Consider the following 27,632-nt stretch of genomic DNA (forward strand, 5'->3'; position numbering starts at 1 on the left):
TTGTTTTTTTTTTTTTTTTTTTTTTCTTTTTTTTTTTTTTTTATTTTTTTTCCTGGGTTTGTCTTTGTTCCCCAGCGTTTAAAAGGCAGCTTTGTTGTGAATCTCTCTTGTGGAGCCGCAGGGATGAAGCTGAGGAGGAGGAGGAGGAAGGTTGCAGAGCAGGTAGCTCAGATTTGCATCATTTTCATTCTCCTGCCTCCATTCGGGGTACGGAACCTGACGCCGAAATCCGGAGCAGGGTTATTCACTCTCATAGCTGCAATACCCAGAAAATCCGAGTTGTAAGGGACTCTCCAAACCCCATCGATGTCTCTCTTAGCATTAAAAATGAAGAAAAAAACCCAACTTTCAGGCACGTCATTTCTCTCTCTCCTTATCCCAGAGCGCATAAAAGAGACTTATTGACTCTTGGGGGATGAGGAATTCGCTCCCAGGGCTGAGCTGGGGGCTGTCAGCTGCCCACACTGGTCTTTGCCAGCAGAGAAAAGGCCGTGGCACTGCTTTCCTAACACAGGAAAGTTGGTTAAACCCCTGGTGTTGGCTGCTTGGGCCTTTTGTTCGCTCTTTTCCACATAAAACTTTCCTCGGACGTTTAACTAAAGCGATAAAAACTTGATCCGGGGTTTGGTTGTGGGGACTCGGTGACAACAAAGAATGAGGATTGGTGGTTTTGTGGCTCGAAATGTAACGTTAAATAGGCTTTTGAAAGATTTTGTCGAATGTTTTAAGCGTTTTCTTGGGTTTTCTGAAGTTTGTTTCTTGTGGCACTGAAAAAAAGCCCGTTATGACTCGACCCTGTGATGGACTGTGCTGCAAACTTAAAAATAAATGAATTCTGCTGCTGTGACATCCCACTTTAATCTTTACCAAGCTGCTCCAACTTCGGTGCTGCACCATGAAGTTTTGTGGGTTATGTAAGTAATTCTCTGAATATAAAATCCACTGCCCCTTTGGTGGGTTTAATGCTTGGCTTTCTTAATATGCATTTCAAGGATTTGTTTGTGCAAATCACTTTTTTTCTGTCAAAAAAACCCCACGAGTACAGAGAATTTTGGGTGACTGTGTGCCCGGACTCTGGGGAACATATTTCAGGGGATGTTGTTGCTGAGATAAGTGAGCTGTGGGAAGGGGGAGTGAGGTAATGTCATTGTGGAGTTCTTGAAAAACACGCCCTAGTTTGAGGCTTAAGCTGAGGGATTTTGAGGCCTGTGTGTGCATTGTTCAGCCGAATATAACCATGGGCTGTTGACAGTAAACAATATTGAATGGAAGCATTTTATTAAAAATGGCAGCAGGGCTCCATGTGCAACTGCTCACTTGCTGCTCAGATAAGAACACTTGATTTTTTTTTTTTTTTGTTTTGTCCCACCCCCTTGGTACAGCTTTGATTGTTTGGCTGTTGACTGCGTGTGAATATTTCTGTTGGGTTTTTTATTTTTTTTTTTTTGCGTAGGAACGCCTCGTTTTTGGGAGAGGAGAGGAACTGCAGCTGCTGGGGAGTAGCCCAGGGTCCCTGAGAGCTGGAGGTGACTCTGTCTTTGATGGACAAAGTGACACTGGGGCTGGGAGCACAGACATTTATGTGCTGAGCCTTGCATTAAGTTTCATCCAGGCATTTGCTACTATTAACCAGCACAGAGTAGAGAATTTAACAACAAAAAGTGAAATATAGTATTAAAACCTTATCTGACGTTGTGGTTGGGAAAGGTGCTGTGTCAGCAAGCAGGATGCAAAGTGGAGCAGGATTACTTTTAATGCGTGCTGGAAATAGAAATCAAGAGTTTGCAGTGATGAGCCCTGAGAGTTTCTTAAAGGAACAATCTGTGCAGACAGAGCAACAGGACTAATTATACCTCTGGATTATTCCTTTGCTGAGCCTTGTGGTCAGCAGGGAAGGAACAGTCAGGGAAAATGGCTGAGCAAAGGTGCGGGTCTTTCAGGAAACATTAATTGTTCTTTAATCAACAGAAATCGCGTCTCGCTCTGTGTCTTGGGCCTCGGGGATGGGTCTGAGACCAGCTCATTCATTTCTGAGTGTGCAGGGGAGTTTGTTGTCTCCTGGCAATGTGAGGAGCATTTCTAGCTGCAGCTGGACTTGGGGAGCCCTTCCATTCCCTCCCAGGAGGGATCAGTGTTGGTGCCTCTGAGGAGGAATGTTCAAGTAACAAAACATGGATCAGCTGAGAATTGGGTCATGGAGCTGTGGGAGACCTGGAACCTGCTCATTACTCGTGGTTTTCCTTCTTTTCTCACTTTTGGGGTATTTTTCTATCTGGTGCTTTTTCTTCATCTGTCAGTAACACCCACATTATGCATCGCTAATGATGGGAAGGGCTGCTTTTGTATTTACATCTGTTTCTGTTTGATGAGTGAAAGTGCTGGGGATATTAACTTTCAAGAAAGCTTTTCCCCCCTGTTTTCACACGTCTGTGAGTGTGGGAGCTCAGCCTCACCTTGGGGCTGAGCTGCAGCACTCAGTGAAGGTGATTTCAGACCCATCACATCGTGCTGTTCCTCAGAATATTCCCAGCGTGTGCTGAAGGCCGCACAGAACCAGCTGAAAGTCTGAATTCATCCCGTACTCGGTGGAAAAATGTTAATATTAAAGCACTTCACCACTGGGGCTTGGCTGTTTTTACACCTTGGGTGCAACTTTCCAGCAGCTCCTCTCACATCAACCTCATCCCAGCTGTTCATGGAGCTGGGAAACTCTGGAATATCCAGACTCAAAGGCTCTAATTAGGCACGTTCAGAGGATTTGTTTCATCCAGGGCACTGCCTTTTGTGGGGAAATGTGTTCTCCTGGAGGTGAGAGCAGCAGCACAGCCCCACTGCAGGGATTCAACACCCACAGAAAAAGCTGATTTGGCTGCTGGGGTTTGTGTCCCTGCACTCTGCCTGATGTTCCTAACTAGTAAAAGGCCGTCAGTGGAGAGACACCTGAACATCCAGGGGGATGGAGGAGCTCCTGTGAGTAACTCAGACCTTGGACATCATTTCAGCCACTTGTGACAGGGTGAGCACGTCCTCCCTCCTGCCTGGTGGGCAGAAGGAGCTGGTTTCTGTTGACTCTCCTTGGAAAACACACATTTGCCGTCTGGTTTGTGATGCTGGCTGGGTGTTGCTGTGAATGGCTCCCCGTGCACCTGGGTTTGCTCCTTTTCGAGCTGGTTTTTGTCTCAGTGGAGAGCTGAGGCTCTGTCTGCAGGGCAGAGGATTTCCAGGAGCCGAGGAAACAGAAGGATGGTGGCACGCACGGAAAAAGGAGTATCAGCAAAACGGTGGAAAGTCAGGGCTGAAGGCCAGCCAAGTAGGATAGAACCTTACTGGAAGAAAACATGTTGACTCAAGCTAAGTGGGTAGAGCCTTTATTTTGTTTGGCTGGAAAATTCCTGATGGAATCAGGGCAATTTCTGTGATCTTTTAAAAACCGTGTGTTTCAGGTTGCAATCTCTGATTGCCAGGCGCCTGTCAAAGTAGGTGAGGGCCTTTTTTTTTTTTTTATAGATTAAGCAGCTGAAGCACAGAATTGAAATTACAGAGTCAAAGGAAGTAATTGTCTGAGCAGGGACTGGCTGTGTGGATTGTGCTGAGTGAGCAGAAAGGTTTCACTTCAGCTTCTTCCCCCACTCAGAGGGGAACTGTGGGCAAAGCACAGAAAAGCTTGAAGAAGAGCCTTACAAACATAAGCAAGTTGGATCTGATCAGCCTGTAGCTAACAGGACTTACAGGTGGTTTTTGTGCATTTATGCAGCATCTCACCCACAAGTCTTGCATTAGGCAAAACCAGCACTGGGAAAGCTTTAATGTTGCTTCCTTAATTTACCTGCAGGACTGGCAGCAGATGGGTCCCAAATCTGCTGAGAAATCTGTGCAGGGCTTTGACGCAGTCTCAGTGTGCAGCCAGTGCAGGTCGAGTTGGAGAGCTTTGAAATGCCTAAAACCCTCCTCTGGAGCTGCCTGTGCTCAGCCAGGGATCATCCAGCCTTGCTTGGCTCGACAAAGATCCCCGTAAAGATCCCCTCATTTGCTTTCTTTGGGGGTGAAATTATATTTTCTTGAGCTTCACAGCCCAGAAAAAAAAGAAAGAGAGAAAAAAAAAAAGCGATGTGAGCACATGGATTCTGTGCAGTGTGTGTGTGTTACAGGAAAAGGAAATCCAGCTCTGACCAGGAGGAGCAAAGTACCACCTCTGTCACCACTGCAGCAAACAGAAGGGCCACAGGATGATCACAGACTTGTGCTCTGCAGATGGTCAAAGCAGAATGATTGAAGTGATGAATGGTTTGGAGAGAGGGAGTTAAACGCAAATACTGGAAGAAATATTTTGGCTCCTGCGAGTGGGAGTGGGGTTTAGTTGGTACATGATTGAGGCATGTGAAACGTGGGGAAGAGGAGGAAGGTTTTTGGAGCATCCAGACTGGAATAATAATAAAAAAAAAACCCAACCAGGAAGGTTAAAGAATGTGCATATTTTTGTGTTGTCCCTTTTATTCTTAGGAAATGAGCAGCGAGTTTTGGGGCTCTTTTTAAAAGCTGTAGCTCTGACCCTTTTGCCTTGGGGACAGGAGGAAATTAGAGGCTTTAGGAGAGTCCTGCACCTCCTCCCTGGTTGCTTCTGTGAGGCTTTGCTGGAGTTAGAACCAGTTTCCTCAGCTGGGTGGAGGGGACATCTGGCAGCAGAGATTCCCAGTGTGGATTTTTCTGGCTGCTGGTCCTTCCAGGCTGGGTGATATTGGCCATTCCAGCTGGATGCTCAGCCTGGGAATGTTCCCCCAGACCTGTTGGCCCTGGCACAGCTTCCTTTGGAGCTGGCTGTGGTGTCCTACATAACCCATCTCCAGTTTGCTATTTTAAATTCTCCAGCATGAAATATTGAGGAGGGAACGTGATGGGCGGCAGAGGAGCTGCAAGGAGCTGCTCTCTCCCCAGCAGGCAGCAATCCTTGGAGCTCTGCAGGGAAGTGCAAAACAGAGCCCCCCCTCGTGTTTCTGGTTCATCAGTGGCGTTGTGGAAAAGGTGATGGCTCCTTCCTGACTCCCCTCTCTCTGATTAGTGGTTTGTCATGAAGTTTTCTCTTCACTGGATTTATCGTGTTTATTCAGCGGCGAGTTTCAGGAGCCGGAGTGAACTCACTCGTGGTGAGCATTCCCCAGGGATGGGCAGAAGCTGGAGAGTTCCTGTTTGCATTTCTTCCAAATACAATGTGCAGATCGTTTCTTTGGGGTGGTTTTCTTTAAACCATGTGTCTCAGTTATAAAAAGCATTTCCTGAATCTCTCGGTGAGTTGCTCAGTTGCTTTTTTGGACATGAATTCATAGAGAGAGAGAGAGAGGAATCGAAGCATTTCTCTCTGTTGAGGCTGATTCAATCCAAAATTTTTTTTTTTTTTTTGGGAGAGCTTGTGAAATCAGGGCCGAGTCATCAGGCCAGGATGTCTCCTCCTATTAATTAGAATGGAAGAGTCTTGCATTTGCACCACGTCTGAGGAAACAGTGATTTATAGCTAACGGATGCTCTGCAGGCAGCAGCGTTCCATCTGCTACACGAATTTCTCCCATTTTTACATTTCATGAAAAGCCCTGGGAAAAGCCTCACACCTGTATTTCTCATCTCAAATCCCATACTGGCTTGTTGCTCTCTGCTGATATTTGGAGTAAAAGGGCCTGTTTCCATCAGTTTGTGTTCTTTTCAAACTTCAAAGCCGAGAGTTTGTGAAACACCGCTTGAAGTAAACATGAGCAGGACCTAAGTTTAAATTACACTGTTTTAATGCCAAAGAGAGTCGTGTAATAGTAACATAACTTTCCTTGCTGTGAGCAATCACCTCCTTTTATTTAGTGTAACTTAAAGCTGATAAGGAGAAAAAGGAAAGAAAAAAAAAACCAAGTCAAAGTTTTATAGCGCTTCTCTGCCAACATAAACTCTTTTTAATTCTTGTCGACTTGAGAATTGCTGATGCAAACTGGGTCTTCCTGGCCTCTGAATTCCACAGGGATGGGAACCCACAGAGCCTACAGGGCATCCATTAATACATTTTGTGGGCCCAGGATTCCAATTCCTGCCTGAATTGTTCCCCAGCAGTCAGGCAACCTGCTGTCACCAGCTCCATGTCCCTTAGGGAGCAAAAACAACCGGGAGAATTGTATCCCTGCCTGATAAAATTAGGTCTTCTGTAATCTCCCCTCGGAACAGGCGGATGGCTGGCTGCCTTGAAAAACATATGTTTTCATGCAGGAATAATGCAGTCCATTTGGGATGGCTGCAGCCCTGGGAGCTGGGTGACTGAGTGCATGGAGCACTCCCATTTTGCCTCTGGGATCAGGACTAATGTCAAAACAGCAGGTCTAAAGTGCAGCGGTGGAAAAGAAGTGTTTGGGGATGTTTTTCCCTGTCTTTTGCTCTTAGGGAGGGGGGGATGTTGTTCCTGTGGTTTAGGGCTAAAGGGGTTGGACCAGAGAGGCTTTTTCTTGGAGATAAAGCAGAAACTGCAAAGCTGAGTCAGGGTTTGAATTCCTGGATTTTTAGCTTGCTGCATTAAGAAATTTGCTTGGGAATAGAAACTCTGGTGTTCCTCTAATAGAGGTTGATAATTAATTTCTCTGAGAGCAGCACAGGTGACTTTTGGAGGAAGTTTTGCTTTATCCCCTCCTGCACAGAGGGGAGCACCCACCACACACCCAATGCTGCGTGTGAAAGGGAGATTTTTGGAAGCGTGAGGTTTGGAATTGGATGAGCAAAGGAAGTTCTGATGGGACACTTGGCTGGCCAGAAATTGCAAGGATGAGATCAAACCTTGAGTGATACAGCAGAAAAGGTCGAGGGCTGAAAGATTTGAGTTCAGGCCCCGTCTCTGTGTGTGATTCCAGAAAGGACGTGCTCGAAGGAGGTTTTGTGTTTCCTCCCCACACCTTTAAAGCCTCAGCTCTTTATTTTGGGTGCTGTTTAACCAAAAAAGGAGCCATTTCAGTCTGAAGCCCCTTTTCTGGAGGTGCTGTGATTTGGGAGCAGAGCACCCCAAGGATACTCCTGCTTCCTTCGCCTGGTGCTTGCACCTCTATCATCAACTCCCCCTGTAATTGTCAGTGTGCACTTCTCTGGAAACGGTGATCCAGCCAAAAAGAAGCCTCGAGGAGGAGGAGGAGGAGGAAGGCTTTGAAGTTTTGTGCTCCTTTTCTAGGGAGAGGTAAGGGCAGAGTTAACAGTTCCAAGGTCACTGTGGGCGGTGAGGAAGGCGAGTGCTGGTCATCCCTGCTCTGACATTCCTGCTCACAATTGTCACTGAGGTGAGGACAAGGAGAGCTCCTCCAAGTGACAGGGCAGATTCCAGGCTGTGATTATTCACCCTGTGATGGAGACTGGGGTCAGGGAGATGAAAGTCCCCGATCCTGGGCGCTGCTGCTGGAGAATAAACAGATCTGCAGTTATTAAACCCTGCTGCCTTTTTTTTTTTTTCCCCTCCCTTAATTGAATACAAGCGGAAAATGCCTATTAAAGGTGCTCCATTTCTGGCATCCAGGAGATTGCTGTGTGTCCCACGGGGTGTTGGAACAAGGTCCTTGATGGCATTTGCAGGGCCTTGATGAGGAAGGAGAGAAATTTGCTTTTTTTTACAGCTCTGTGGTGCATCTCCAGGCTGGAGGAGAGCAAAATCTTTCTGGCTCTTTAGTTCTTACAGAGAGATGAAGAAGAGGTGGTTTGACCAATCTACCTGAGGAAATCCTTTAAATAAACTTCTACCTGAGGAAATCCTTTAAATAAACTTTAAACAGAGATAGCAGGACGAGGTCTGATGCTGTATGATCCACAGTGAGCACGTTCTCGTGTCTGCTGTGAGAGAAGAATCAACCAGAGCACTGATAGCACCTCTGTGCTGTCTTTTTTTTCCTATTGTGTGTCCTCAGGAGCTGCAGCCCAGGTTTCATAACAAAGCCCTTGGCAGCAGCTTTGGCTCAGGCTCACCTCTTGGCACCTCACTTTTTCCATCTCGGGGAGCTCAGGTGCCACAAAAGCCGTGAACTTTGGCCAAGCAGAGAGGGCACAGGATGAAACTTTGAGGAATCTAAGCTGTCTTCAACCTTCCACTGCGTTTGGGTTCCACCAGCAGTGAAAGAACCAAATGATAAATTATTTTGAGACAGTTTTTTTTGGGCCTTTCGTGTCAAATCCTGACAAAATACTGAACGTGAGACCGAAGCCTCTTGTGCTACAAAAAGGAGATCTCCAAATGGCCAAATGCTCGTGTAAATATTTTTTTTGAGGCTGAGACCTGTGTTTATTCTTAGGGCAGAAACTTTTAAGTGATCCCTTGTGGATTTAAAAAAAAAAAAAAAAAAAAAAAGAACAATTCTTATTGTAACTGGAACGAAACCCTCCATTCTTACGCAATTTGGGGATGGAAGTTGGCGCAGTGAAAAGGGGGAAGTTTTGTTATTTTGAGTTCCCAAGCAGGAAAGAGGGGGAGATGCACAGGGGTGAGGTGAGCAGGACACCAGAGCAGGGGACATCAGACCCTCCTGGTCCAGGGGACGTTTGTCACTCACACTGTGACACGTGCCATCTGATGACCAACGAGTGGAGGTTTGTCTCATTGTGCTGCTTTTCCATGATGGTGATGGTCAGGTTTAGTTGAACATTGTACAAACCCGTTGTATTTGTGGGATTTCTCCTCCCTGCTTTATATTTTCAGGTCCTCCCTGGAAATGTCCTGATTTGAAAAAGTCGTGTGGTGCAGAAAGGAGTCATTTACTGAATCCCAAATAGGGAGAATTGTGGATGAAGGCGAAGCAAATGACTCAGATATAAATAATCCTATTATGTCTTGGCTGCAGCCACACCTAGAAACCTTGAGCAAACATTTCTGTGTAGTTATTCCTGTGTTTGATACACTTTAACTTGTTAAGTCCTGTTTTAAAATTGCAGCATGTAAAAATTTGTGCGGGGCCAGTTGCCATTAGTGCCAAGGACTTGGGAACATTTTTTTAGTATTTTTGACCAGAAGCACAGAGACCTGAGTTAATTTGCTCTCATATTCCTCCAAAATCAGAAAAATCTATAACCCTGGAGCTTGGAGGGCTTTCAAGGCAGTTCTTTTTGCAGTAGGCCTTCAAAAAAACAAAAAAATAAAGAAATCTCTGGCGAGAAGAGCAAACAGGAAGATGTAATTACCCTTTTCCTTTTGTGCATCAAATCCTTCTTCACTGGACAGAGCTTTGGTAAAACACTTTTAGAAGTAGCTGCTTGTAGCATGGAAGCACCAAAGGTGATGTTTTCTCTTTGTCACCTTGCAAATACTTAATTTGATCTTAATTTGCTATTTTAATTTTAATTGATTCAGCGAAGCACAAGGGAGAGAGAGACACAAAATAAAGGGATGATGGTCGTAAAAGTTCTCCAGGATGCCAGAACTTGGCCTCTTCTCCTAGAAAAGTAGTTCCTAGTTGATGTTCTCTTGTTGAAAAGGACAGGAGACCTTCCTGGGAGTGTTTAAAATGACAGACCAAGTGAAGTGATGTGAACACAGGGAAATTCACAGTATTGCAGTGGAATCCTTCACAACCTGAGAGGAGCCTGTCAAACAAGAAAGGGAGGAGGAAAGGAAATAATGAACTGGAGAGACCTGGGAAACGTCAGAGCTGCTTTTTCTCTAGTTCTGCTGTCAGGAGGAGCTATTTCAGAATAATTTTCTGTGGGTGAAGTGTGACAAGAAGTCCCCAAGAGGTGCTGTCACATCGGGGTAAGCTTTGGAATTGTTGGATTGTTCCCACCATTCAAAGAGATTGTTCCCACCGTTCAAAGAGATTATTCGAAGCTGTTTCATGGATTCTTTAGTTGAAAGGTGCATTTCTGCTCCCTTCAGCACATTTCTGCCCCGAGCAGCTGCAGACAGATCCGTGTCTTAACTCACTAAACCAGTTGATGGTGGAGCTCTGAGCACATTGTCTGCTCTCTCCTGTGACATCGCGTTGGGCACGTCAACGAAACTTGTGCTTGGCTCTTCCAGGGAGTTCCCTGAGCGGGGGGAAAAAGCTGACTTGGGTTTCCTGTGCTCTCTCCTTTCCCTCTGATGGTGCAGGGTGTGAATTCAAAGCTGTCTGGAGATGGAGGCACAGCTGAAGAGGAAGAAGGCAGCAAAAAGGCCAGGCAAGGAGCCAATTGCTCCGAGCTTTTGTTAAGAGGCTGAAGGAAATTTGGTCTCTTTAGGCACTGCTGCATCCCCAGGGCCTCTCTGGGAAAGGAGGTGAAGGCACTTTTTGGAAGTGATCACACACCTTTTTCATTAGCTCTCAAGACCCTTGTTGAGGTTTGGGTTTGAAGATTTTGTGTTGAATCATCAGGTTTTTCCTCCAGCAGAGGAGAACACTGACCCTGTCTATTGAAACCAGACCATGGGGAAGGATGTTGTGTGTGGAGCTGGTCCTTTACAGAACATCTGGAGCTCGTGGGTGACTTCCCTCTGCTCCCAGAGCAGGACTTGTCTCTGGTGCTCAGGCTGCCTTAGCTCTGGGGAAGGTTCCTCTGGGCTGGACTGGTTCCTCCATGTGCTAAATTCCCCAATTTTAACTTGGCTGCGTGCAGAAAGAAAAAGGAAAGACAAGCTCAAGTATCAAAACAAACGTCAGTTTTAAACAAGTGCAACCGAGCAGATTAAAAATGGGCAGGTTTTCATGCTCAGATCTTTACTGTTCCTTCTTCCTCTGCATGAAAAGAAGATTTTGGAGTGATTTCTGGCTGTCATGCCAGGCTTCTCAGCACTGTAGGGTACAGCACTGTCTGTCAGATGAGGGGTTGATTTTGACAGGCTGCACTTCTGGGCCAGGGCTTTTTTTTTTAATTTTTTTTTTGTTTTGTTCCTTCTTTTGGAGCTTTTAACATGAAATATTCAATCCTGCCTGTTCTCAGCACAGCTGATTGAGATATCACACTTCAGAGAACCCTGACCACAGGGTTGGTTTGTGAGCACATCCTGCATTTGTGGCTTCTGCCTGGGTGTGTGTTTTCCTGGAGTTGGGGGCCACTCACCTGCGTTTTGTTGTGTCTTCTCCAGCAGAATTAGGGCCAGAGAAAGCAGCTCTCCAGAGTTTTCTGGGGACATCTGAGGTGCTACAGGCTGCAGGAGTTTTTATGGCTGCTCAGACTGGTTGTCACTGCAGGTCAGCGCTGTATCTCAGCTGGAATTCTCCAAGGAATTTATTTTATTCCTGTGGGGTTTTTTTTTATACAATTGTTGTGCCTGTAGAATCCCAATGCTAAGAAGGAATTAATCCTGTTTGTGCAAGAGATGTTGGAGAGAGGTGATTGTTTTATTTCCCAAACATCATCATTTCTCTTGGAAATGTCTCTCATTGAGTTACGTGGCGTGGCATGAATTTTATCCCTGTCAAACACACCGAGTCAGCAGAGGAGTCTTGGAGAACAAATTGGAGGGCAATGATCCAACCCAGAGCTGTGTCCACACTCCTTCTCTTCCAGAGGTTTGGGGTTTTTTTTTTTTTTTTTTTTTTTGCTTAATTGCAGATTTTCTATTTGGATGTTCATCTTTCAGTTTCTTCTTCTTGGCAGAATCTCTCATCTTAAATTATTACTGTCAACACGTCCTTAGCCCTTCCACCCCCTAATTGTGAGTGCTGTCTGTGGAGCTTTGCTCTGCTGTTTGCAGCTGAAAGCAAAACCAGCTCTGAATATATCATATTTTATCCAAAAGACACGAGCAGCTCCCCATTAATATTATTACATCGACACTCTGGTTTTATAAACAGTGGAATGTTCTGTTGGAATGGTTGTTATCCAGTGATTATGGCTCCATTAGGCACAGGAACAGATGGTTCCTGTCCAAGTGCTTTTTGTGTTGTCATTTCTAGCTGGAATAAAAGGGAAATGTTGAATTTTCATCTCTTCAGTGGCGAGGCTGCAAAGGTCACACAGGCTCTGATGGAGGAATTCATATTAAAGTGAGTAGGAAGTGAAATAATCTATAAAATCATGGAATGGTTTGGGTTGGAAGGGGCTTTAAAACTCATCTCACACCACCCTGATGCCATGAACACCTTCCACTGTCCCCTGGCTGCTCCAAGCCTTGCCTTGACCACTTCCAGTGTAGTAGAGTTTTTGAGAGATGGAGGATTTGATTTGTATTTGGAGTGAAGTGTGAGTAGTTTTAGACTGGGTTTTTTGGTTTGCAGAACCTGTAGGACTTTGTGGCACAGCAAAAATACACCTTTCTCCCCCCTAAGGTGTTCCAAGTTCTAACAAGTGTTCATGTGTAGTTTTATAGTGTTAATACAGAAGCCTCCTTAAGGCAACAAATGTGTACATTCTTTAAATGTCTTGTAAAGTTGCAAAAAAAAAAAAAAAAATGGATGTACAAACAATAAACGTCAGAACGGCATAAAACACTGCGTCGGTGTAAATGTCCTAACTCAGCCCAACCTCTCAAAAAAAAAAAAAACCCAACTTTCTCCAGGGATGAGGAATGATGTGGAATGGGTTGGAGCAGGAGATGCTGGCGTGGGCTCTGAGGTCAGGGGCTGCAATTTGGGTGATGCTCCCGTGGGCAAACCACAGCGTGGTGTAGGATTTGCGGGCTGAGGAGAGGTGGAGCTTCTGCAGTGATGGAGAAGGAGTGACCCGGGGAGTCTGTGCCTTCCTTAGCAGCCTGAACAGGGCTGGAATGAGGCCACAGATGTCCAGGAACTCTGCCAGGGTCACTCTGTGCAGCTGCAGCAGCAGCTTTGCCCAGTGTCCATCCCTGACCTCCATCCTGCCTTTTTCATCAGGAGTGATGTGCACCTGAAGACACCTTGGGCTCCCCAAGGTCTTGACAAATTTAATTTCACACCCTCTTGCAATTCTTTGCTTTTTCAAGTCATGCCTTTCTTTTGTCTCTCTTTTTTATTTTATTTTTTTTTTTTGGTAAGTTGGGTTTTTTTTCATGGACATTTTCGAGTTGTGGATTAAATTCTGCTCTGTCCATGCCTGGAGGGAATTTAGGTGGCAGGATTTTTTTTTTTTTTTTCTTGTTGTGAGAACCAGAGAGTTCAAAGTTGGGCTTCTCTTTTCAGTGAGTAAGTTGGAAAATTGACCTGTCTTTTTTGCATAGTAATAAACCCAAGCTAATTCTGTCGAATTAAGTGCTAATGAGAAATAAGGCAATAAAGTTTAGTTTGTTATTGAAAGTAATTCTGCTTCCACCTTGGAGGGACATTGGCTATTGCTGAGAGAAACTGCACAGTCACCCTTGCTTGAAATTGAATGCAGAAAGCAAAATTAAAATATGATCTCACTCCCATTAAAATTAAGTAATTGATGTCATCATTCAATTATGAGACTTTTTTTTTTTTTTAGGAGCTTCCTACAAACCATTTTCAGGTTGTTATTAAAACCTGCCCAATTTCAGAGATCCTGAAAATTGGAGGAAATGGAGGTAGCTCTCTGTAAAGAGGTAAAGGAGCATCTCAGGAAAATCCCCAAGTGGCAAACTCCAGAAGGCAGAACTCCCAGTGTCCTTCTCCTTGGTGGAAATTCCAGCTCAGCATCACCCACTGCAGGAAATCTTTCATCTCTTTGTGGCCTCCACAGAGCTGCAGTGCTGAAGGAAACTCAGGGTTTTGTGCTGGCTTCATCATTCTCAGAGTATGAATATTTAATTTAGGCTTCTTAAGGCTTTTAGCAGATTTAGCAGGCTGCTTCCTGTGGCAGTGTACGTGAGGACAACTGGAAAGAGCATTTGGATTCGCTGTGCAAGTAAAGGTTTATTTGTTTTGATTTATTGCTGAAATACTTCTCAGAAGCTCATCTTGGTCTGTGAGTAACTTGCTTGTGATCTGAACCAGAAAACAAAACCAGCAGCTCTTATTTCTCCAGTGCCAAGCAGTGTTTTGGTGACAGTGTCCAGCTTTTGCTTGGTTAGGGCTGAAATCTGCTCCTGCTGCTGTTGTGTGGTTAGGAGTTTATATAAATATTTCGTCATTTTGGACCCGTTTTTTACAACAAGTTTGATCTTGGAGAGATTGCACCTTCTTGGTGCGTGGAATTGTTGCCTGTTATTAAACATAAAGTTCCTTTTTTCCCCTAATTTCAGACATTCTGCTCAAGTGAACAGTGCAGGACACGAGGGCAGGTCCAGTTGCCTTTCAGCACATGAGAACCCTCTTTTGTTTTCTTTTGGTTTTTGTCGAGTTGCTGACTGTGTGCTCTTAAATAATCCTGCTGATTTCTCCATACTTCCTTCCCTCTGCAAGCAAGACATGTGAGAAACCAGTTTATTTAAATTGGAAGAAGAGATGTTGCACCCTGAGAGAGGCCACGGGAGGAAAATTCTCTGTCAGAAGTAGTTGTGGATTTGGAGACTGGCTGGTGAAAAAGATCTTTTTTACTTTTAGGTCTGTTTATTTTGGTTTCAAGGTCCACTGGTGTCAGGGTGGAAGGGATAAATGTCCTTCCAGTTTTGTGAAAATCCATTTTGATGGTGACACACTGATAGAAGGCAAGAAAATTCCCTGTGTGAGGCTGTTATTGTTATAATATCATTATCATTATTATTATTATTATAATGAATGGAACAACAAAAAATCCTGGGGTGATATCACAATATCCTGCATAACAAGGGCAGTAAATGGACTTTTCCTTCTCTTTAGGGTAAAAGGATTTTTTTTTTTCTATTTAAAAAGCCCACTTGGCACCAAAACCATCATTCTTTTTAAAGAACCATTAATGTGCTTTATTAATTCAGAGGAATGGATGCGCTGGGAGAAAATTCTGTTTTTCTCCCCTGAAGCAGCCGAGTTCAGTGACTTTGGGGTGAGTTTGTAAAATGCAGCTGAGCTTGTTGAGTTCTCCTCTTTGCTGCCGAGTTTGACTCATTATTTTGATCTTCTACTCAGCTTTAAAGGCGTTTTTTTTTTTGTCAGACGAGAAGGATCTTTGCCACATCCTGCTCTGCAGCAGGAACAAAGAGCTGCTGGAGCAGACCTTGACTCTGCCCAAAGAGCCCCTGAACAGAAATTGTTCCTCTCGTGATCCTTCTTGTCAAGAGCCTTGCAGCTGACAGGATAATGGGGTTTCTCAAACCTGCTGGTGACCAGCCAAAACCAGGCTTTTCCTCAGCAGTGCCATTCTTTAAGGAGTTGTGGATGCTGATGTAAACACAACTGAAAGCTTCACACACAGAGAGCACAAGGCTTGGAATCTGCTGTTCCTGCCATGCTGGGCTGGACATTTTTCTTCTGCTCTTGTCTAGTTCAATCTGCTTTCCCAGCCTTTGGAGCTGCCTTGAATGAGTTGTGCTTTTTCCAAAGCAGGAAAGCTTTGGCTTGGTGTCATCTCCTGCTCCGTGTTGCAGCCTCCTCTTCCCAGCATAGAGAAATTTTTTTTTGGAGGGGGATGAGGCTGTGCAGAGCAGGTTTAGTGGTATTGAAGAAGGTGTTTTGGTTCCCAGACTTGGAAGGGAAGGAGTAGGAAAATCCTCTGTGCTGCTCCTGGAGCTGCTGCTGCTGCTTCCTCCGTGGGGAATTGGGTGGGAGTCTCCGCCAGCCAAATTACAGGTGTCGTGCACTAATTGGAGGCTGGTAAAAGTTTAATAATTGTATTGCTTTGCCTTTAAGTAGTGGGATCCTGCTCTGGTGACTAATCCTGTTTAATAGTGGCTGTCCTCGAGTGAGCACCTGGGAGTGCAGTGACTCGGGGTTCTGTTCCAGATTTCAGTGCTTTGGATAAAAAGGAGATATTATGCTCTCTTGAGCAGCCACCACTTTCTCTGCTGCTTTTTCTGCAGAAAATGGGAGTAACATCCTTAGGAATACACTTGGTACTGGCTTCTAAGGAAAAGCAGGGCAGGAAGGGTGTGGGATGTGTGTCTCACCTCTTGCTTTTTGAAAAGATTCATTCTTGCGGTTGATTGATCACTGCCCTCGTTCTGGTTTTTTTTTTTTAGTTGGGTTTTGTTCGAGGAGGAGGGCTCTTCTAAGTATTAATACCTCCAACAAGTTCTCTTTTCTTTGTTTCATCATGCATGATCATTGGCCTCGTGGCTGTGACTTGGAATAGCACTCTCCCATCTGGAAATCCATAATTACTGTGCAGGGTGAGGTGCCAACTGGGTTAGGCTCTGTGCTGTGTTTAAGGGCAGGTCAGAGTTGCTGAACACTTTTGTTTGAGCAGCTGTGTTTGATCACTAGATAGGGCAATAATTGCTCCTAATTTCATTCTTCTCCCCTTCTTGCATCTTACTCAAGATTTGCTTAGAAGAAGTAACAGGTCCAGCAGCACTGAAGGAATCTGTGTGTCCAAACTTTGGCTTTTTGGTCTGGTTGGATGAGGTGTGGAGTCAGGATGGGAGGAGAGTTACCTGCAAGGAATCCCTTTGGCATTTGGTTTATGTTAAAAATTGAAGCCAGGAGAATTATTAGTTATTAAATATTGATACCTGGGAGCCAAGAAAAGGAGCTGTGCACAGGATTAAAACCCACAGTAACTTCTAATCTCTTTGGGTGCCAGCGTGGAGAAATCTTTAATTCCTGGGTTAAAATCAGGCTTGATTTGGAAAATCATCTTGTAGAAAGTGCAGAGTGCCAGAAGAGGCAGAGTCTGTGTGTGATCTCCTGTCCTTGGGCTGGACAGGTAACTCCTGGCTGAGCATTATCAGCGCTCACAGCTCAAATAATTCAGTGTGTACCTGGAGGGTGACAATGCTCTACCTGCCTGAATCAAGTGCTGAATCACAGGGGCTGTCACAGTTTAGTCATTTCCTGGGAAACTTTGTTTTTCAGTCTGCTGGGAGAGCGTGAGGTCTGCACTTGTGCCAGGCACTGAATAATTGGGAATTTCTGCTGCTGTCTGTGAGCAGGAGGTTAGTCAGCAAAAAGGAATTATTCAGAATTATTTAATGCTCTGGGAGTTGTCTTGGGTACTTGTGTGACACTGTTGGTGTCCCCTCCTGCAGATTGTTCTGGTGCAGGGCTGGTGTTAAGACCCTGCCTTTCAACTCACATGGTTCTCACTGACTGTGTGTTAAAAATAGATGAAAAAACATTTCTCCCTGAACAGATTTTTTGTAAAATCCTGCTTGTGACAAAGCCTTGGGTTTGTTGCATTCAGGATGGAAAATGCCTTTTTTTTTCCTTCAATGACAAGTTGTAGCTATTTAAAGGTTTTTACTTTTTATTCCCTAAGATGGGGCTTACATGCAAAAATTTTTTATTTGTATATGGGAATCAACTGTTTATGTGCGTGTGCTGCTCATAAATTTTATGGGTAATGTCAAATTTATACGGCTGCACTTCTCATATAAAATTGATTTTGGTGATTGGATTTTTCAGGTGCTGGTCAGAGGCAGTTGAGCAGAGCCTGTGTTTTGGGTTATCAAGGCCAACACAATTAACTGATGGAATTGAAGGTTTTATCTTCCAGAATCTTTGGAGCCTTTTTAAAAAAGATTTTACCTTTTAGAAAGATAGATGTTAGCTGTGCATTGGCAGCGTGATTTGTGTTGGCTGAGCACAGAATTTTTAAGACTGGAAAATTCAACATGTGACTGATCCCCACCTTGTCATCAGCCCAGAGCACTGAGTGCCACATCCAGTCATTTTTTGGATATTTCCAGGGATGGGGACTCCACCAGCTCCCTTTCAATATTTAACTGCCCTTTCCATGAAGAAATTCCTCCTGATTGAGTGCATTTTGCATCCCTTTGTCCCCTCTGAGGATCTGAAAAGCAAAATCTCTCTGGCTCTTTAGTTCTTACAAAGAGATGAAGAAGAGGTGATTTGACCAATCTACCTGAGGAAATCCTTTAAATAAACTTTAAACAGAGATAGCAGGATGAGGTCTGATGCTGTATGATCCACAGTGAGCACGTTCTCGTGTCTGCTGCGAGAGAAGAATCAACCAGAGCACAGATACACCCACGAGAGACTCTTTGATTCCCACTCCCACCTCCTAAAAACTCATTTTGCTGACCCTGGCAGTGCCATTTTCAGCAGAAATGCTCACGGTAAATCACCAGGCGTGTCTTTGTGTGAAGAGAGGAGGTGAGTTGGTGACACCTCCTTGTCACTGATGTCCCCAGCCCAGGTGTTACATGGAGAGGGGACTGAGCCCTGTCCTTAGCTCACCCACTTGCTGATGCATCACATATGGCCTCAAAGATTACAGCTGGAAATACAGAGCCCAGACGGGTGAATCGAGGACACTGCATCTGCTGCCGCTCAGAAACGCTGCTGCGAGAGAACAGGATTCTTTGGTAGAGTTTCCAGGAGTTGGATTTACTGCTTAAAGTTAAAACAACCCCAAAAAAAACCCTATTTAAGGTTTATGGCAGGCAGTGAGTGACCCAGGGTGAGGAGCACCTTGTGACCTGGGATGACCCAGACCTTGAGCAGCCACGCCACAAAAAAAAAAAAAACAAACCCTCATCTTGAATGGAATTCTTTCTAAATAAATAAACGTGGAGATTAAAATAGTTTTAATTTGGTCAAACAACACTCCTAAGCCTTTTAAGAAGAAGGTTTTGGAGCTGTAGAACAGAGCCCTCACAGTGCCCTGGCCAAGTCAGCTTGTGTTCTGTGTGTGTAAATTAATCTGGAGCTGATCTGTCTGTGCAACTTTGAACGCCGAAGCTGGAGCAGTTTAATGCTTGTGCCCAACAAACAACATCTTTGTGGGTTTTCAGTGCCCTATTCATGCTTCTGGTGGGAGGACAATGGTGCTGTTAAAAGCAAACTGCAGAGCCCAAACCTGTGCTGGGTGGTTGGTGACAAGTACAGCGAGCAAAGTGTTATTTCTCTCAAGAAATCAGAGTTTTTCTAGAAGGCTGTTAGTTCGTGGACGTTGCTGTTATATCCAAGAAGGAAACCTGATATACAGCTTCACCCGAAAGGAGGAGGAGGGAATCTTTGAAGCTGCATCATCATTTGGCCTCAGACAGAAGGAGGCAATTGTCTAAACTTGTTTCAAATGTAGTTTTTGTGCTGCAGTTGTAGCTCAAGAGCGGTGGGAGGAGTTTAAGGCCACTGCACAGTCTATTTGAGCACACAGCTTTAGAGAAAAAAAAAAAAAAGGTTTAAATATTGTGTTTTGGCTTGCTGAAGCCTGGGACTGAGGATGTCTCAGTTTTAACCCTTGGAGAGAATGTGGGATGTCAAGAAGTTGCCATTTCTCCAGGAAAATCCAACCTGGCCTTGGACACTTCAGGGATGGAGCTACCACAGCTCCTTTGGGCAATCCATGCCAAGTCCTCCCCACCCTCACAGGGAGGAATTATTTTTTATTTTACAAAGGTGGGGACCAGCTCTAAGCACATAAACGAGTGGTGACAGCATTTTTTACTAAGTGCTGGCCTGATGTTGTGCCCATTTTTTTGCCCAGGCCACGAGTGCACTCAGTCCTCACTTTGGGTTTCTGAAATGTGCTTTTCTGCCACTCCAGTCACACTTGAAAGGCCTTATCTGGAGGCAGCAAAAGAACATTTTGGGACTTTCAGCAGCACTTCTGATCTTCGTTATCTCGATGTTGGTGCTCCAGACTGGAGCCCTGCAGCCCCAGAATCTGTGTTCTGCTCTTTCAGAGCAGGTTCAGGATGATAAAACCACGGGGAGATGTTGTCTGTCCTGTGCCTGGACATCAGCAAAGGGAGCAGACCAGAAAGGCCAAGTCATCAGGTCGTGTTCAGTGGTGAGAGCTGAAATCCAGATGCATCAGTGATAATAGAACGATTTAATTATTTTTTATTATAAGCTTATTGTCTTGTCTGCTCTCTTTTAGTCTGTGTTTTTTTGGTGGGGGGGCTAATGAAAATACCAGAAGCACCACCAGGATTCCCTGATAGCACAAAATCTGTTGGAAACATCAACAGGTGGTTTTTTTCTTTTTTTTTGGGGTTTTTTTGGGGGGGAGACGGTTGGGTTTTTTTTTTTGTTTGGTTTTTGGTTTTTGGTTTTTTTTTGGGTGGGGGGTTGTTTTTTGGTTTTTTGGGGGGTTTTTTTGGGTGTTTTTTTGTTTTTTTGTGGGTTTTTTTTGGGGTTTTTTGAGCATACAAACTTTTTTTTTTTTTTTTTTACTTTAAAACTCACACAAAACTACTCCCCAACTGGAAACCTTTTCCTTGCTGCAGCCCAGCCTTTAGAAGCTTTGTCGGGGAGATGCTGTGGCCCTACGTGAGCCTTTTCCTTCATTTCTCCCACTGCAGTAATTACGGTTTTGTTGGCCAGTCAATGATTCAGTGTTCTCCAGGGGGGAAGGGGAGCAGGGCTGCTGAAAGAGGAGCATTGTGTGAGGCAGCAGGATGAGCTGGTGTTACCACCTCGCACTGATGGAGCGCCACTGGTTAGAGCACATCATCAGTGCTAATTGCTGAAGAGCTGCCTGGCGTCACTGAGGCTCCTGGGTTTTCTCTGGGGCAGGATTTGAATACAGGTGGGACATCCAGGCTGCTCAGGTGTCCTTCCCTGAGCTTCCCTGAGCTTCTCTGGCATTGCAAGTTCATCCTTTTTTTCTCTTGCACTCCCAATGGCCAAGGACGTTCCAGTTTGGGTTTGCGTGATGAGGATCCCTTCTGTGTCTTCTCTCCGAGAAATTAGGAGAAATTAGGAGAAATTAGGTGCTGGGGAGGCTGTTTTTAATTACACCTGCTCTTTTCCAGGCCACTGCTTACCTGTGCAAGGTGAAGATGTCATTGCACTGGAGTTTTGGCTGCAGGAAGGAAGAAGAGCCTCTTCCTCCAGCCCAGCAGCAGCTCAGCTCATGCTCCTCTCTCCTCTAAAACCCCAAAAAGCTGCTTCCCTTTGAGCAGAACCCCATTTCCTGGGCAGGGCCCCAGCTCACTGCGGATATGGATGAACACAGAGTGAACAGAACAAATGGGTGGTGGCTGGGAGGGAGCCAGCAGAGTCTCACCACTGGTTGTGTTTTCATTTCTTCCTTGGGAATCAACAAAACCCGTTTCAGAGCTCAGTTATCAGCTCTCATTTGCTTTGTTCATATTTCTTTGTGGTGCTCTGTCTTGAGTCTGCCCAGAGAGGGGTTGTGGTTCTCAGGGTGGGTTTTGAGCTCTCTCTTGGGAGAATTGAGCTCCCAAAGTGTCACAGAGTGTTTTATTTATGGCAGGGGGTTAATGATTGACCAGGTTTATGTCAGAGGAGTGAATGGTTCCAGAGTTTGCAGCCCTGGTCGTCCTGGTGCTCTTCCTGTGGCTGTAATTTATGATATTCCACGAGGAAGTCCGTGTTTGTGTCCAGATCTCACCATTTCCAGTTCCTGGAGATCAACAGAAAAGGAAGAGGGGGAAAGAAAATTTCTCCCTTAGCGATTCTTTTGTCCTGTGTCGGTAGATTGGTACCAAATTTTCTGCATGACCAGAAAAGAGGTTTTTATTCAGTCAGTTCATTCCACTTGTGCCACGTGTGCATTTTCTAAGCCTGTGCAGGTGTTGGACACTGTCAATGTATTTGTCAAAATAATAGTGGATCGATTTGTTTTATGTTATAACCACATAAAAATGCAGATATAATTGGAAATTCAGCGCTAGGAGGACAGAGCACTGCCAGGGAAATCTGTCAGCTTTATTATATTTATTGCTTGAATTTTTCTCCTTGGAGCCTTCCCTGCTTTTGCCAAATAGCATTAGGCTTTTGGTTTTTTTTTTATTGGCTTATGGTCAGAAAATCCTTTTTACAACAATAACATCAACAATGTGCACCACATGGCAGTTGAGGTTGTGAGTGGTGTTGTGGCCTGAGTTACCTCCTTGTTTCTCAGTAATATTTCACCTTGGCTTCAGATTTCCTAATGGGAGCCCCAACTGCTTCCATTGCAGTGTGGATGGGTTTGTTTTATTGGTGGGTTATTAGTGTGGAAACAAGTCATTAGAATTCTCTGCTTCCCAGTATGTGAGGCAGAATGAGGTGCTGCTACTACTTAAAATCCTGGTATTTGTTCATAATGTATTTACATTATTTGTGTGTGTTGTATTCCTTAGTAATTCCAGCAATTTTCTGTGGCAAATGTTTCATTATATGTAGTGTGTAACCACCAATGTCAAGAGCACAATTAAATCATGTGGAGAAATTAATCACAGAGTAACAAGCTCTGAGCAAACCTGTGGCTTGGCTTTTTAGGAGAAATTCCCTCCCCTTTCTGCGTTTTGCTGCAGTGTGTCCATCCCCTGGCTCTGTGTGCCTCCCCAATGGACATTGAGTGTTCTGGCAGCCCAAAGGGTCACCTTGTCCTGGCTCCAGTGTCACTGGGCAGGTCACAGGCTGCCAAAACTCCAGAAGCATTTGGATTCTACTCCCAGAGATGCCCCAGGGTGGGATTTTTGGGGTGTCTGTGCAGAGCCAAGGGTTGAACTGGATGATTTTTGTCGGTTCCTTCCAACTCAGGACAACTCCATGATTCCAGTGAGGATGAGTAATCCCAACCAGGAACCCTGGGCAAGCTGCTTGAGGAGCAGAGACACTTAAACCACATTTTACCCCTCTGCAGCTTTGTCTCCCTATCTCTCTCTTTGTTTTTTCAATGCCAATTGAAATGATCCTTGTGGATCTCTTCCAACTCAGGACATTCCACAAATCTCTGCAGAATGCCTCAGAAAGTGGAGGCAGACCTGGGTTGTGAAGCTCCTGCAGTCACTCAGGACATCGTCCTTGGCCACTCAGCAGCTCAGTTTGATGTGAAGCTCCTGCAGTCACTCAGGACATCATCCTTGGCCACTCAGGAGCTCAGTTTGATGTGGCTGGAGGGTTGTGAAGCTCCTGCCAGGAGCTCAGTTTGATGTGAAGCTCCTGCAGTCACTCAGGACATCATCCTTGGCCACTCAGCAGCTCAGTTTGATGTGGCTGGAGGGTTTTGAAGCTCCTGCAGTCACTCAGGACATCGTCCTTGGCCACTCAGCAGCTCAGTTTGAGTGTCCCTCTCCCTGCAGCACGTAGCTGCCCTGCAGTGAGCAGGGTGAGTGCCACCTGAGCTCTGCATTGCAACCAGCCACTGAAATTACTGCTTTGCTCGGCGTTTCAGTGCGTCCTGGACACTCTCCTTTGCAGCTGCTGCCTTTGTCTGGACTTGTTGAGCCCTGACTCAAATGCAGTGTTAGAGGAATGAGATAAAAATTCTGTGTGTGGATGCACACCCTGCCCTGAGCAGCACCAGTCAGACAAGGATGGGATCATGGAATGCTTTGGGTTGGAAGAGACCTTGAACCTTCATCCTGTTCCACTCCTTGCCGTGGGCAGGGGCATCTTCTGTTATCCAAGAATCTATCTGTTATCCTGGTTGCTCCAAGCCCCATCCAGCCTGACCTTGGACACATCCCCAGCTTCTCTGGGTGACCTGTGCCATGGCTTCAGCACCCCCAAAGAGAGGAATTTCTTCTCTTTATCTTACCTAAACCTTTGTCAATCTGAAGTTTGAGTCCCACTCCAGCTCTGAAACTCCTGCTCTCAGAGTGTTTCTCAGTTTTTCAAGTGCCACTGGTATTTGAGTGCCCAGCAGCAAGGAATTCTCTTCCCAGGCATTTCACTAATCACCTTTGGGGCCAAGCTGGGCACTTAGCAGGAATGTTTTAGCAGAAATTCTGGTGGTGTTGGGAGGCTTAGAACCTGAAGCCTGTAATCCCCTTTCGTGGTGTGGCCCCTGGCAGGAGGATCCTGTTCAGAAAAACCCTGCAGCCCAGAGCTGCTTTGGAGCTGAGGCTGTTCCCTCTCAGTTTATGCTCACAGCAAAGAAAAACATCCTGTTTTGTGATCACTCACTTCTAACTGTGGCTTGATTTTCAGCTTGATAGCAAATAATTCTGTTTTCTTAGTGCTGTGTGTCTCATCACTCCCCATCTCCAGGAGATGGGAGGTTGGAAGTGCCAGGCAGGCTACCAAGAGGCTTGAAATGCTGCAGGGCTGTTTGTTTTAAATCCCTCCAAGGTTCCAGTCTTTCTTGTGGTTCTGATGTAATGTGAGAAATTAAAACAAAAGACAGCAGCCAGATGGTGCATCTCCAGGATCAGACAGATTAGGTTTTTTTTTTTTAAAAGAGGGAAAAGTTTACAAATGCTTATTCTGATCTCTGGAGTAATCACTCTAATAATAATCACTCCAGAGGGGATTCTCCCCCTCTGCTCTGCTCTTGTGACCACCTGGAGTCCTCTGTCCAGTTCTGGGATGGAAGAATTCCATAAGAAGGATGGAAGAATTCCATAAGAAGGATTTGGAGCTGTTGGAGCAAGTCCAGAAGTTGATAAAGGGACTGGAGCACCTCCCTTATGGAGACAGGCTGGGAGAACTGGGAATGTTCAGCATGGAGAAAGTTGTGTGGAGACTTCTCAGCACCTTCCAGTGTCTGAAAGGGCTACAGGGAAGCTGGAGAAGGACAATTCATCAGGAGCTGCAGTGACAGGGTAGGGGGAATGAGTTCAGACTGAAAAAGGGGAAGTTTAAGTCACATATGTGGAAGAAATTCCTCCCTGGCACCTGGATCATGAGCTGTGCTAGCTGGACAGGAGTCTGGAAATTGATTGTCCATCCTTGTCTCAGTGTTTGGAGACCCCCAAAGCAGCTGCTGGAATGGACTCACTTTGCTGTTGGATTAATTGAAGATGAGGCTTTGAATTTGCCCTTCCCCTTCACCCTTTTGGTTGGGAATTATCCCACTTCGTTCACCTAAGTTGTTTTGTGGTTACAGAATATTTTCCTGCGCTCCCAGTTTCCCTTTTTAGTTTTTTCACTGCTTTGATGTTCCATTTAGATAGCTGCTGTGATCCCAGTTATTGCATTTAAATAGTGGATAGTGTAGGTCTCTGATCCCAAGGGAAACTGCCAAAGTTCTGTAATATGGAGCTTTGAAATCCTAATGTGCTTGGATTTATTGAGTTTCAGGTTTTCTGCAGCTGTGTTCAGGTGAAACCTTCATGGCACTGGAAAAAAAAAAACAAAACCAAAAAAACAACCCCAAGCAGACTTCAAATTGCAAAATTCAGATGTGACTAAATGAATTTTTTTTCTTTGCTTGTTTTTAGGGGACATCACACAGAAGGGGTATGAGAAGAAGAGAGCGAAGCTGCTGGCTCCCTATGTTCCACAAACCCAAGGTAGGTCCTTGTTTTGGCTGGAATCAGGATTTTGTAGAGCTGAGCCATTAAAGGCATCTGTGGCAATGGAGCCCTGAGATCCCATTTGCCAGCTCTGGATTATTCTGCTCCACGTGTGTTTCCTGAGCTGATCAGGTTGTGTGTGGGTTGGGTCTCTAGCTCTGGGCTTGTGTTGAGCTCCAGGAATTCCTGCCAGCTCCAGAGCTCCTTGGTGACTGTCCCTGGATCCCTGACAGTGTCCAAGGCCAGGCTGGATGGGGCTTGGAACACCCTGGGACAGTGGGAAATGTCATTACCATGGCAGGGGTGGCACAGGATGGGCTTTAAGGCATCCTGTGCTCTCCCACATCCATCACATCCCTTGATTCTTGAGAGCTCAAAGGCTCTGGATCAATCATCAAAGTCCTGGAGAACCATTCTGGAAACACTCTCAAAAAGGTCTGAACTTCAGTGTTGGTCTGGGCTGTGTCCTTCAGCCACCTTAATTCCTTGTTGGAAAAACATTAGGATTTTTTTCTGATTTGTTGCTTTATTTTGCCAGAGTAGCTGAAATCACGTCCTTTGGGTACAATTGTTTCTTTTTGGTTCAGAGATCCAAATGTTGTATGTGGGATAATTACAGATAATTGTGAACTGAAGGAAATGGCTGAATGTGTGTCTAATCATTATTTTGGGGCTTACCCGGAATAATTGTTACTGATATGCTGAGGGATGTTCAGCCACTAAAAACTGATGTGTTTGCTTCTGATTTTGGGCAGTGACTGGTTATGACAGGGAGTCCTGAATGGATCTGCTGGAATTTACTGAGTTGGTCTACTGCCAAAAAAAAAAAAAAAAAAAAAAAAAATTGATAAAGATTAAAAGCTCCAAGTGCATTTATTGCCCATCAACACCACGGGACTGGGGGGGAAATGACAGCAGCTCCCTTCAGGCACTCGATGAGGGAACACAAAATTGTCATGTGGCAAATTCCAGATTCTCCCATCCCAAACCACTGCCCAGTTCCTGCTCTCCAGCTGGTTCTCAGGTTGGATTTGGTGGTTTGTTCATTTTGAGGTGGGGCTCATTCCCCTGTTGGAGATTGGGTTTTACACCTGCTGAAGGCAGCAAGGCAAGCAAAAACTCATTAATTTATAAGTAATTTAGCCTTCAAAAGGGAGATTCTGTTACAAACAGCTCTCCCTGGAGCAGGATATGATGGGAACCTCAGCCACTTGGCTGCTGCCTATTTATCAAACTTATTTCTGTTACTTAAAAACCCCAAAAACTAATATACACATGACTAATCCCTCTTGATGAAGTAGGTATTTTGCTGAGCAGGTTTGACAGTCCTCAGGCTAGCATTTGTGCCAGTGGAGATCTCGAGCCTGAGGAGGAAATGGGGAATCCTTGGGTGGTTCAGGAACTCTTGGCAGCCCTCCTTTTGTCCCTTCTGAAGTCTGAAGATGATACAATCCTGGCCCCAAACCCTGGCACTGTGCACGTGTTTGATTTATCTCAGAAAATGTTTAATTAGGAGGGGAGGGAATAAAAAGGGTTTGGCAAGGCTGGGCTCTGCTCTGTTAATTGTGGGGCTTTTGAGAGCTGCCAATGGAGCTGAAGTCCAGGCAGAGGCCTGAGATGATGGAGGTCACCAATTAACCCAGAGGTTTAATTGCCCTTCCGGCCCAGCTCTCCAGTTCATTATCCATCTTTTTTTTAATTTTTGTTTTATATCCATCTCACACCCAGCTGCCCCAGTGTCTGGGAAGCTCCTGTTGTAAAAAACCCCGTGGAAGTCATGCGTGAGGGATTGGGAATGGGGTCACCTTGGTAATGAGAAGAAAACTTCATTTAGTCCACAACAACAACAAAAATACTTAGTGGTGGCATTTTGTGCTGTTTGTTTGAGCCCTGGCCCAGTGTTGGCTGATGGAGTGTCTGCACTCCATGGATGTGAAATGAGAGGAAAGGAGGGAAGGTGACAAGTCAAGGCACGCCAGCAGGATAATTCAGGAGATTCTTACTGCTCCAATCTCTGCTCCATTCACTGGGAGCTTGCCTCCTTATTCAGGAGTTAAGGCAGCACTGTTAATTACCTAAAAATGCATTTTTTTTTTAATTTTTTTTTTCTGGTGCAGTATCCATTAAGCTCCATCTAGCTGCTAACTCCTGACAAGTCTCTGCAACCTGCAGATCCCAAAATCTCCAGTCCCAAATTCCAGGGAGTTGTCTCCATGGTGGGGGTCAGCAGCAAGGACAGCCCATGGAGCTGTGCCTGGAGCTGGGCAGGTGTCCCTAAGTTCTGGGAGTGTGTTCAGGCTGGTTATTTCCATGTTTTTATGGGTATGTAGCTTGGAAAAAAAATAAAAATCCTCAAGGAGCAGGCAGTGCAGGCCCAGCACTGCTGTTCCTTTCTGTTTGCAGGCAGTGGAGTGACAGGTTTGCAGCTGCTTCCTTGTGCGTGTGGCACTTGCTCTCCTTGTTATTCATGCCAACATTTATCCCCGTTGATCTTCTAAATGGTTCAGTCTCTGGATCTTTAAATCGTTGGCCCTTCACCGAAACGCAGGAATCACAAAGG

At 45.2% G+C, this 27,632-nt stretch overlaps 1 protein-coding gene across 3 annotated transcripts in view; it reads left to right on the forward strand.

Annotated features, from left to right (window-relative positions):
• DIP2B (disco interacting protein 2 homolog B) overlaps positions 1-27,632 on the forward strand; it is a 60,872-nt gene that overhangs the window by 645 nt on the left and 32,595 nt on the right. For all 3 annotated transcript variants that reach the window (XM_066337694.1, XM_066337695.1, XM_066337696.1), the window contains exon 2: positions 24,998-25,069. In XM_066337694.1, the coding sequence (XP_066193791.1) occupies positions 24,998-25,069 (72 nt within the window). The remainder of the gene's footprint in view (positions 1-24,997; positions 25,070-27,632) is intronic.

This window comes from Sylvia atricapilla, chromosome 29 (assembly GCF_009819655.1).
Source record: "Sylvia atricapilla isolate bSylAtr1 chromosome 29, bSylAtr1.pri, whole genome shotgun sequence".
NCBI classification, from domain to species: domain Eukaryota; kingdom Metazoa; phylum Chordata; class Aves; order Passeriformes; family Sylviidae; genus Sylvia; species Sylvia atricapilla.